The following is a 12,348-nucleotide window of genomic DNA, read 5'->3' as shown; positions in this document are numbered from 1 at the left end:
TAAGTTGTGACTTATGGGCCTGAAAGACCTTTGAGAGGGTCAGTCTATAAATTTCCCTTGGGTATCACTTCGCTAATTTCAGTTATAAAGTAATTTGCCTAATTGATAGGCTACATAAAGCACACTTGTGATTTGAGATTACATAAAGCACACTTGTTGATATTTCCCTGTAAACTCCCATAGGTTAAGCTCTCTGCTAGATAAATAATAAGGAAGCAGTGATAGTTATGCAGGTAAATTTTGTTTAATATTGCAAATAAGTTATATATATATATATATATATATATATATATATATATATATATATATATATATATATATATATATATCAAACTGAAAGATTAAAAGTTTGAATAGCAGCTTCATTGGAATTATATTTACCTCTGCCAAGGAGGTTATATTTTCACCCCTGTTTGTCATCAACATAACTCAAAAAGTTATGGACCGATTTTGCTGAAATTTTCAGGAACTGTCAGAAGTGGGCCAAAGAGGACAAAAATCAATAATAATCAACAATTGCTACCTTGGCAGAGGTCTGCACTCTCAGAGTGCTTTTCTAGTTTTGTTATGTTTTCCTTTATAATTTTTTCTCAAACACTTGCATTTGTGACTTTTAACTCTCATCCGCCTGAGACTCTGACATTTCTGTATTTCCACATAAGCAGTTGTATTGTTTTTTATGTCTTTAAACATTATGTTACTTATGTAATATTATTTTATGCACTGTCATCATTTTTCAAATATTGAGACTTACATCATGTGAATTTGAACTCTCATGGTCCTGAAACTGTAATCTTATTGAAAGGGTAGATTGAGACCATCTTCTGGGACTTCCAGAAGACAGTCAGGTTATTAAGTTTATATTGCCTGGTATCTATTTTTTCTTCTGTTGGAAGACCATCAAAATGGAGGATGGATCAAAATAGATACTTTGGAATACTGTCAGAAAATATCTCTGGGTCCGCTCATGTTATTGACCATTTTACCTGTTGTGCATGATTATAAAATTCAGTGTTGACTGATAGTGCTTTTATAAGCATTATTTATTATTGCATCAAAATTAACAAAATGACCTTTTTTGCATCTTTATTTTCTGTTTTTTGTCTGTACATTTGACAGCTTTGCTGCCTTGTTACAAAATCAACTAACAATGTTGTAAAGATGCAGGTAATGTCAAACAAACACTTTTACGTATCTTATTAATTAAATAATGAAACTGTTAACATGCCTAAGAATTGAATCTGAGGAAATGTGAAAAAACAGCATCACTTCTAAAATAATGGCCCGATTATGCTGGTTTTTTAATTCAACCTGCGTTTTAGCAGGATTGACCACTCTTGTGAGTTTAATGACAACTGGCCTATCTGTTTTTCTTATATTGTGTTTACAGTGTTGCATATATACTGAAAAGTGAAAAAAAAGCATAACTACTAAAATAGTGGCCCGATCATGCCGATTTTCGACTTGACCTGCGTTTTAGTAAGATCGATTACTCCTGTGAGTTTCATGACAACAGGCCTATCAGTTTTCCTTGAAATGCGTTTACAGTGTTGCATATATGCTGAAAAGTGAAAAAACAGCATAACTTCTTCAATAATGGCCCGATCATGCTGATTTTCGAACTTGACCTGCGTTTTATGAATATTCATCAGCTCTTTAAATATAAAGCCAAAAAGTAAAACTGCCTTCCACTTATCGTGTTTACAATGAAAGTGCACGGCGCTGGCGACGGCAACAGCGACGGCGACGACGGCTACGACGCCGACGACAGACGCAGGTGATGGCAATATATACAGACACATTTGTGTCTGTACATAAAAAGAACCTCCCGAAGTCTTACGCACTATCTTCCGTCGCCTAATAAAAAGGGTCTCTTTATGATGTGATTTTGTCTCTGGTGGAAAGTAATACTGATAGAGGAGAAGTGGAGACTTAATAGTAAATAAAATATGTAGCGTTGAAAAATTTCCCGTTCAAAGGGAATCAGAGGTTGGATACGATTGTTTATTATTCATATTTGCGATGTATTAACCTACGCATCGTGCCCGCCTTGACAGGGTATTAAATTAATTAACCACGCGATTTCTTTCGATATGCCATATCTACCTGGCTACAAATCCTTTGAAAACTGGGTTGAACTTTGTCAAAGAAACAGATTTCGGACTACACTGCCTTTTAAGGAGTGTATGCGTTTTTTTCTAAGTCAAGGTGCAGCTGCCAATCACAAGGAAGTCAAAAAAAAAAAAAAGTAAAAACGCATGCCCGATGTCGATTCTCAACTGTTTTCTAGTGTATATAATGCAGATAAGTTAAATATACGATAATAACGTGGCATTCTCCCGGACAGCAAGGTTGGACATCTCTCATCTTCCTCTGTGTCAAAATGCTGCCAATAGCTGTTGCATTTGTTTTGCTTCTCTCTCAACAATTTGACCAAACCGGTGAGTACTTATTTTTTCCTTATGCTTTGTGTCGGAAATTTAAGTAAATGTAAAGTCGCGGAATAATGAATAAAATATAAATTTGAAAATTGAAGGCAATTTGCGTTTTAAAATTTGTAATATGCACGTGTTTAAAAATGACCCGCGGTCATATACTGTATTTATCCTGTAAAGCTTCTTATATTTCACTATTTAGACCTTACAAACGATAAAACTACTTTAAAAAGTTAATCCGAAGCTAACCTAACGTCGCTTTTTTCGTTTTCAATTTTCTTAATGCAAGATGGTAGCTAGCCCGCACATCTTGCAATTTCAGAAAATACTGCTGGATACTAGGCCATGATGCAAAATCTCCTTTTTTATGAAGTGACCAGTCATTTACAAAAACAATTATCAAATTAAAATAGTATAAATCGTCAAATCGTTGATTTTCCTTGGCTTTGATTTTTATTGATAATTTATATTAAAAGATAAGAAATATCAAATTACTTTTATGGTAAATTTGTTGTAGGCCTATGGTCTGAGAATGTACGATCTGATCACAACATTATGGCCATTTAAGTACCATGTTGGCTTGTCCGAAATGCGTTTTCAGACAGAATCTCCTTTTTAGACATACAAATAACCCTCTTTAGTTTCGACTGAAAAAATTGGTTTAGCCTTTTTTATGCACAGACACAGATGTGTCTGTACATATACACTGTAAAAACAGTGTTTAGCATTTAAATACATACAACATACGTTAGGCACCTATACGCATTTAGAAATCTGTGTAAATGCTAAACGCGTACAGCTTTTCAAACGTTTCACAGAAGAAAAAGCTAGACACGTTGGCATTGTTACACGTTTAGATATGTGTTTAGCTTCACCGGCATATGATTCTATAACAAGTCTATCACAAGCTAAGCACATTGGCTAAGCACTTCCCCTGCTAAGCGCGTGAGGCTGCTAAACATATGGAGCTGCTATAGGTGTAGAATTCCTTAACGCGTGGAGCTGCTAAACAACATGTTTAGCTTTTCAAGCTCGTCACAGAAAAAGATGCTTCACAATCCCATATATATACGATCCCATAACAAGTTTATTACAAGACTCAACAATTTTGCTTAACACTTCCCCTTGTAAACATATGGGGCTGTTGGAGGCGAGAAGCAGCCTGCTCGAACGCGTTGTGTCCTTCCTTGCAGTAACGTGTGATTATTTAAAATAGGCCTATTAAGTAATAATCCAAATAACAAATAACGTTTTCACGACGTTGTCAGCTGGTAACATGATGGTGATGGTATAGAATAACGTCATGGTAACGTTATGGGTGTTTTTAACTCCATGCAAAATGATGCCCTTGCAGTTTTATAAGCGTTTTATAACATTCTGGAAAAACATATTTAATGTTTTGAAAACTTTTTTTTATTAATCACCAAAACACGTTATGCTGTATGAACTACAGTTAGCGGTTAATTCCGAAATGGGCTTGGGTTAGTCGGCGACTAGAGCGGTGCGATTTGAAATATATTCGGACTATAGTTACCAAAGTAACCAGCATGTGATGAAAGCTTAAATAAACCATTATAATGAATACCCCACCATCATCCTGATGTTCTATTGTTCATTACTTTCGGAAAAAATAAATGAACATCAATACCTTAACACATTTTATCAAAATATGAAAAAAAATGTTTTAAAGTAAAAGTGATAGTTGTTTTGTGTCTTTAGTAAACTAGTGAATTTTCCTAACTTGTTTTTTCAGAAAAAATTTTCCAATTAACTTCCTCGCAAGGTCAGCTAACACAAGGATGAATAAGTCCCGCTGTAAAGATGGCGTGTGAATCAACTATGTTGACAGTTCACGGTACCCTGTTATAGATAGAGATAGCTATAGCAGTCAAAGGGTGTGTGTGTGTGTGAGAGAGAGAGAGAGAGTGACTGAAACAGTTGAAAACGTTACAACCTTAAAGTTAAACAAATACACCCTACATTTATTAGGCGTCAAGCACGTCAAAGCGTGTAACGTGTTAATAGGCTAAACGTGCTTAGGTGCTAAACGCGTGGAAAAAATGAGACAAAACAGGCGCTTAGAAATGTGTCTCAGAGCTAAACACTGTTTTTACAGTGTAGCCGTCACCTGCGTCTGTCGTCGCTGTCGTGCACTTTCACCGACAACACGATAAGTGGAAAACCATCTTACCTTTTAGCCTGAAACTTACAGAACTGATGAATATTTATAATACGCAGGTCGAGTTAAAAAATCAGCTCGATCGGACCATTTTCTTTAAAGTAATGCCGTTTTTTTTAAATTTTTTTATTTTTTTAATTTATTTATTTATTTATTTTTGTAGCACGATAAGTGGAAAACCATTTTACCTTTTGGCTTGAGACTTACAGAACTGATGAATATTCATAATACGCAGGTCAAGCTCGAAAATCATCATGATCGGGTCATTTTTTTAAAGTAATTTCTCTCTTTTCAGAAAGAGACTCCCTAGTGAGATAGATCGATCCAAATATCTGTGGGAATGGTCTCACACTTACAGAAAAGTAACATAGGACTAAAATACGACTTCAGATGGAAAACCTGTCTTATCGATTAACTTTTCTGGAAATAATATAGTTTTTTGTTAAAATTAAAATTTTCACATATCAACATTTTCAAGGTGTGACTTTGAATTTCCATGGGCCTGAAGACCTTTGCTAGTCATATTTTCTGAATATCCATGATACTTTTATTTTATTATTAAAAATTGATGGTCATTATGCTGTTAAACATTATGTAATATTTGATAAAAGTTCAAGAAAAACCCTATTTTGGACACTGCTGCCAGGATGGCCATTAAGGGAAAACCATGTTTCTTATGATACTCAAACTTACCGAAGAGATTCATAGGACTGAAGTGCAGCTTGTGTTGGAAAATCAGTGTGATTGTTTTCTGTTTTGGAAGCAATGCAGTCCTATATGAAATGTTCATTTTTTCACAGAGTGCTGTATGATGCTGTATGGATGATGAACAGTATGTAATTGTCCCTTGGGTAATCACTAGCTAAATTCAGAGCTGTTAAGTCACTTGCCTAATTAAGTTTCAAGTGGCCATTAAAAGAGATTACATAAAACACACATGTTGAGATTTTCCTCTTTAGCTTTCTGCCAGTTTGTTAAAGTCTAAATTAACAGTATCATATTATTGGGAATCAGTGATAGTTATACATGTAAATGTTATTCAATATTGCAAGTAAGTTTACAGAAGAAAAATATTATTTTGTGTAATGAAACATTAATGCTATAGATGAATAACAGTGCCTTATTATCTTCAAACTCAATGGGGTTATTCATATCATGCTAATACAGCTAGTTTAAAATTTTGAATAGCAGCTTTATTGAATTTTTTGTTATGTTTTCTTTCGATTTTTTTCAAACACTGGTATCTTCAAGATGTGACTTTTAACTGCCATCCACCTGAATCTCTGTGCATTTTCTGTATTTCCACGTCAGCAATAGTATTGGTAATATTATGTTTTGCACTGTCATCACATATAGGGATTTTCATTATGTGAATTTGAACTCTCATGGTCCTGAAACTATAATCTTATTGACCATGCTGCATAACTAAATTTTAGCGTTGATTGCAATTGACTGTGCTGTTATAAGCATTATTTATTATTGAATCAATATTGACAAAATGACCTATTTTCTGCATCTTTATTTTCTGCTTTCTGTCTTTACATTTGACAGCTTTGCTGCCTCGTTACTGCCTTGGCATTTATTATAATAAAAGGCACAAAATTTGACGAACTACTGGTACTATATTAAAAAGTATTTGGCTTTCTTATTTGACTTATTCAACTGTTGGCCAGGCCTGCAGGCCAATAATGACATTGCCGTATATATTGTAGTTTAAGATTCTTAACTTGCAGTATACCCTTTCATGTTCAAATGTGGGCACAAAAGATAAAGATTCCTCAAATACTAAATCTAATTTAAAGCACTCTCCTGTCAAAAGACATTAGGTCGCGCCGTGCTTTATTTCGTGTAAAGTCACGTCATCCACGAATGCGTTCCACGCACCAGTTCACAGGGTTAATTAATCGTGCTTCGCCTCGCCAATTATCTGCTCTATTTCTCGTAAAGCTCAGCGCCTCGTACTTTATCTATACCCTAATTTTTTACGTGTACTACACACTGCAGTTTTTCAAGAGATTATTTTTTATACTATTTGCGGTGTGAGCGATACAGAAATGCCGCTTGAAACGTGCAATATTTGGCATACAACCAAGGGGTTCCTTTTTATGGTCCACCGTTTGCTAGAGCATTTAAGGTCAGATAAATTTATAAATTTATTACCATACGCACCACAATTTTCAGCTACTGGGTATACAGTAGCAGAAAATTGTGGTGCGTATGGTAATGAATTTATGATGAATAGTGGCGCCATTGTGGCAGGAATGCTATTAAAATATTTAGGAGGCTTGGAGGGTGGGTACAAGATCAAGGTTGAAGCAGTTATGTTTAATGCAGAAATATGAAACTAATACCAAGGGGCCATAGGGCTGCAGAATAGTTCCAATATATGGTAACGTTTGCCTTTTGTCGCTTAAATATTGAAACGTGCAATATTTGGCATACAACCAAGACGTCCCTTTTTATAAGTTTAAAAAGTATTTGTAATTTTTAATATTTACACGCAATGTTACTACAAGACAAAATCGGGGACATTTATCTGAAAACAGTAAGAAACGACCGGTGATTTTTATTGGAAAACTGACAGACAATATGAGCTGTGAAAAACTTCCAAATTATGTGATGACCTAATATCCTTACACACACACACACACACACACACACACACACACACACAAAAAAAAAAAAAAAAAAAAGACAGAAAGACAGTGGACAGTAAACTAAAAAAAAAAACGACCTATTTTACTTTCCATCCCAATTTCGATATACATGTAATAAAGAAATTTCCAACTTTCTTTTATCCTTGCAAATTATGCAGAAATTATTTTTATAAATCAAACCAATTAACAGTGAATTAAAGCTAAACAATGGATGCCAGTAAAGCACATGCGCTCTGGATCTGTACAGAATAAACCAGCGTAACTGACCAATTGAATGCCTAAAATTCTTAAAGAGGTCTTTATTAATAAACATAATTTTACAATTTTCAGCGGGTCAGTGTACAGTCAGAGGGGACCCCCATTTTCAACAATACGATGGAAGACGCTTCCTTTTCAGCGGGTTCTGTACACATAGGCTGTCAGAAACTCTGCCAGGAGCCCCCGAGCAGTTCAGCATAACTGGTAGATTCGACTATAATAAGCCCGGCAGTACTAGGACCATGATCCAGCAGGTTTTGATAAGTCTGGGCAATATGACCGTTGAGGTGACTACAGATGGAATAGTGAAGGTGCGTGTGAATGGGTTTAACCAATAGGCCTTTTGCAGCTAGCTTGCTCTTCAGTAATCAAAAGAACTATGAAGTCATCTAGCTGCTAAAGACCTATTGTTATCAGTGAAGGAATGCAAATGGAAATATTTTAAATTCATTTTGAAACCTTGTTAGCACATGCCAGCTCAAGCAAAGTACAAATCATATATATATATATATATAGTATATATATATAGTATATATAATACTATATATATATATATAGTATTATATATAACAAAGTAATATATATATATATATGCCTTGAATTGCCTCTTTGTAGTGCAAACGGTGCTAATCTAGCCATTATGAAAATCTCAAGTATCAATACATCGCATATATAATACACGTCGGTTCGACCATAAATTGGCCATAAAATATACCATTATAGGTTGAAAGAAACATTACTGAATGTGTTATAACAAACTGAAAGGTTAATGGGTCCTTATTTATTGTCTTTCCACTCCAGGTTAACAATGTGGTCGTCACTGCAACAATCCATCCACAAAACATAGGCAGCGGAGTGATTTTGTCTCTTGACTCATCCGGCTTTCCAAGGACTGTTGTAGATGTGCCTGGTGTTGTGAAAGTTGAACTCACCACCCCTGTTGGGAGATTAAGGCGTAAAGGACATATGGCCATAATATCTGTTCCAGGTAAAATGGCAACCATGCAGCCGCTCAAACACACACACACACACACACACACACACACACACACACACAGAGTGAGACGGGGTGGGGGTGGGGGGCAGAGATGTGTAAAAATGGGTAAACCAATCTGGCAACTGTAAGGTGATTGGAAATGTACATAAGATACCGCCAGATAAAAAACAAAACAATAAATGCTTAAAGTGTCCGGACAATTTGCAATATCACCTGAGGGCTCATTCATGGGCCTCATAAGAAGCCAATGTGTTCGTTTGAACTACCCAGAACTTTTAATTAGTTCCTCTTTTAAAAAGACTGTTTAAGATAATTCATTTGTTCAAAGGTCCCATGTGAGTCTTTTTATCCATTTATTGCATTCAGATTGACTGAAGGACCCCATTTTCATAGTTCCTGCATCAAAACCATGTGAGAGAATAGATACGAAAGGATAATAATTGTTTGTGTCAGTATTGTAAAATCACCTGAATAGGTCATTGTTGTTCAGTTGTATTTAAACATGTTTCTCTTTACAACAGATGCATATGCTGGACTACTAAATGCGTTGTGTGGAAATTTCAACGGTGACCCTGCTGACGATAATAACCCCTGTTCTGGAGGCCCTCCTGCAGATTGCTTTGTTAATGACGGCAGGTAATTTTATTTTTCCCTCTGTACCACCACAGTGCATTTGACTATATAACTAAATATTTTAGTTATATACGCAGTCAAATCTCTGCCATTAAATTTGATCAAATGCCACCGTATTGTTTCAAATAGCAAAGCCCAAAGAATGCCGAAGATCATGGTCTCATACCTGAGACATTTTGTTTTCTTTCGGTGCTATGTATATAACCCTCGGTCATTTCCCCCTCTCATTTAGATATTTAGATCTATTCAGTTGGTAGCTACATATTACCGCGTCATTTGGCGGTCTTGTGAACCAGGGCTATGGAGATGAATAGGCCAAGTTTCTGACCACAAATTTGAAAAAGGGGCAGTGTTATGGCTATTTTTTGGGCAGGTGTGGGGGGGGGGGGACTGACCAAATGATTAATTTATTATTTTCTTTTGACATGGCGACTTTATTTGAGTAGTATAAGAAACTAGTTAAAGTGGATAATATGTATTACAGGGAATCTGTACTCGCTTCAGGTGTAAATTTTGCTTCTACGGCACATTACATGTGTGTATGTACATGTACGGGTACATTGCTTGGCTATCCCCTCTGTTCACTTAAATCCGTCTTGAATCACTTACATGCCTCGTTGCATAAACTGAAAACCTAGCTTTGGTTAGATATTTCAACGTTACCATTAAGTTTTTCCTTTGAGAGTGGCCCTAGGGTTGCTTAGGGAAGCATACTTGCAGGCAATACTGTTTTAATTTTGATTTGAATATATTTTAAATATCGATACAAGGATGATACTAGCAAATTGTTTTTTGAAAATATTCATGTTTCCTTCAAGACTTATTAATTTTTTATATAGGCAGTAAGACAGCATGTTAGCAGAAACAAAATTTCCGATATGATGTCTATTTCTGACCATCGAATGTTTGTATCATATTTTGAATCCATATTTTCTTTCAAATACAAGTTTTACTTTGTTCATTTCAGTTGCACCACGACTGAAACATACCCATAAAAGAAAATTTAGAACAATGGAGGTTTACAGCCAAGAACTTAGAAAATCTACCGGACTGTTTAAGTTGGGTTTAATTTTATAATTTTAATTTATTGGGAATACTTCAAACAAGTGGGATTATTAGAATACTTGGTGCATAAACTATGCATTTTACTTGTGTAGTTTGCAGATACACTGGCACAGAAAGGCTATTGAAAATTCATGGGGATTTTTTTCTCTAACTGTGGGGTGTTTTAGTGTAGTAATCTGGGAAGACATTGTTTAAAAAAATCCATATTAATCAAGGATGTTATTTGTTTAAATTGTGTGTTTTTGGCTTTTTCAATTAATGTAGTTATCGAAGAAAATGTAAGTGTAAATTTTGTTGGGGTTTCCTTTAATTTAATGATACGCTTTGGGATACATCTGTGTACATGTAATAATCTGGGAAGATATTAAAATATCATGTTAATGGAGGGTTCTTCAATTTTAATCTGGGAAGTGATTACGAAGACCTGAAAATAAAACTGGTATTCAAATAGTTTTTCTCTTTTCTATTTAATTAAACAATTACTCCTCAGCACCAAAATGGTTCATTTTACACCACCAACCTATCTTAGGGATGTAGATGTGTTTGGGATAAAAAGACATAGAGGTTGTCTTATCTCATAGTTAACCTAATTATTTGATGATATTATGATATTTTAAGGTATTCTGCACACATTAGAAAATGTCCCTTAGTCATTTTTTTCATCCAGCAAAGTTTGTCATACTAATTTTTCCAATTCTGATTTCAAAGACGATATCTAAATCTAAATCATTTTATATAACAGTTTGTCTGAAGTATGCCTAACCCAGCTAACAAATAACATTCAGGGGCCGTAGCCTGAGCAAAATGCCAGGGGGGGGGGGGGGGGAGGGGGCAGTAAGCGGACACGAGGGGGCGAAGCGAAGGTTAAGGTAACGTTCTAATAACGTTGTTGAAAAGATTAAAATCGTTTTTATAAAACGTTACAATGTCATTTACTTGTGGGTTTTTAAAAAGGGTGTGGGAGGGGGTGTCCCCCTCGCACGGTGTGGAAAATTTTTAAAAACTGTATGTATAATACTTCATTCTGGTGCATTTTAACTGTTATTTATTGCTCAATCAGAAGTCAGAAATTGTGGGTTCATTTTGCCATAAGTACAGTCATTTTTTGAACACAACACGCTAATTAGGCTAAACAGTGCACCTTTGTAAACAGATTGTTGAATGATTGTCCAGTGGCCATGAGTGCATTTTCTCACAGAATTGATACCAACTATGCAGTTATTTTTTTTCACCTTTGCGATTATTATTATTATTATTTTTTTTTTTTTGCACCTCAAATCCCAGGGGGCAGCTGCCCCCCCTGCCCCCCCCCCCCCCCCCCCCCCCCCCCCCCCCCCGGAGGCTACGGCCTTGACATTTTCATAAGATTATCAATTAGTTTCATTATGGTAATGGTACAAAATTACAATGGTACAAAATTACATTATGATTAAGTTATGCTAACCTTATTTGTGTATTTGTGCAACAAAAAGAATGTCCCAGCTGATAAAAAAAGGTTAAGGTAACGTTCTAATAACGTTGTTGAAAAGATTAAAAACGTTTTTATAAAACGTTACAATGTCGTTTACTTGTGGGTTTTTAAAAAATATTTTAAAACGTTCTGGAATAACATTATAATAAGGTGTTGAAAATGTTTTTATAACTAACACAGGATACGTTATGATAACGTAAAGAAACGCTGAAGAGAAGACTAAAAAAGCGTTTCACATATTTTTTATAACATTCTTGAATAACATTATAATATTGCTTTGAAAACATTTTTATTACTAACAAAAACATTATGGTTATGATATAAAAATGACCTTTGAACACGTGGAAAATGTCTCTCTGGAAACTTTTGAACGTTAGTCAATAATATTTAGATGAAACTTAAAAATGTAAAAATAGGGCCATATGCCCCTAGATATCCAGCGTTTTGGTATATTTGAAAATATTATAAATTATCATTGATCATTGATCATTGATCTTAGAAACGTTGCCAGCACGTTCTATTTACTTCGATGAAATTTACAAATTATTGGGCTGGTACATTAATTTTCCAAAAGTGCTTTTAGGCAAATTAAAAAATTTCATTTTGTTGGAAACATCAAACAAATCAACGTGTGTGTATGGGTGTGTGTAGTG

At 35.1% G+C, this 12,348-nt stretch overlaps 1 protein-coding gene across 1 annotated transcript; it reads left to right on the top strand.

Annotated features, from left to right (window-relative positions):
* The first annotated feature begins 7,582 nt into the window (after window positions 1–7,582).
* Window positions 7,583–10,674, top strand: LOC106178649 (uncharacterized). Its single transcript, XM_013561919.2, has 4 exons — window positions 7,583–7,840; window positions 8,331–8,517; window positions 9,048–9,162; window positions 10,127–10,674. Exons 1-4 carry the CDS (start codon window positions 7,772–7,774, stop codon window positions 10,152–10,154), a joined length of 399 nt encoding a protein of 132 aa, XP_013417373.2. The 5' UTR covers window positions 7,583–7,771; the 3' UTR covers window positions 10,155–10,674.
* Window positions 10,675–12,348: the final 1,674 nt, after the last annotated feature.

The sequence above is a fragment of the Lingula anatina genome, chromosome 6 (genome assembly GCF_051362555.1).
Source record: "Lingula anatina isolate TDL-2025a chromosome 6, LinAna3.0, whole genome shotgun sequence".
NCBI lineage: Eukaryota > Metazoa > Brachiopoda > Lingulata > Lingulida > Lingulidae > Lingula > Lingula anatina.
This window is presented reverse-complemented; position numbering and strand designations above follow the sequence as displayed.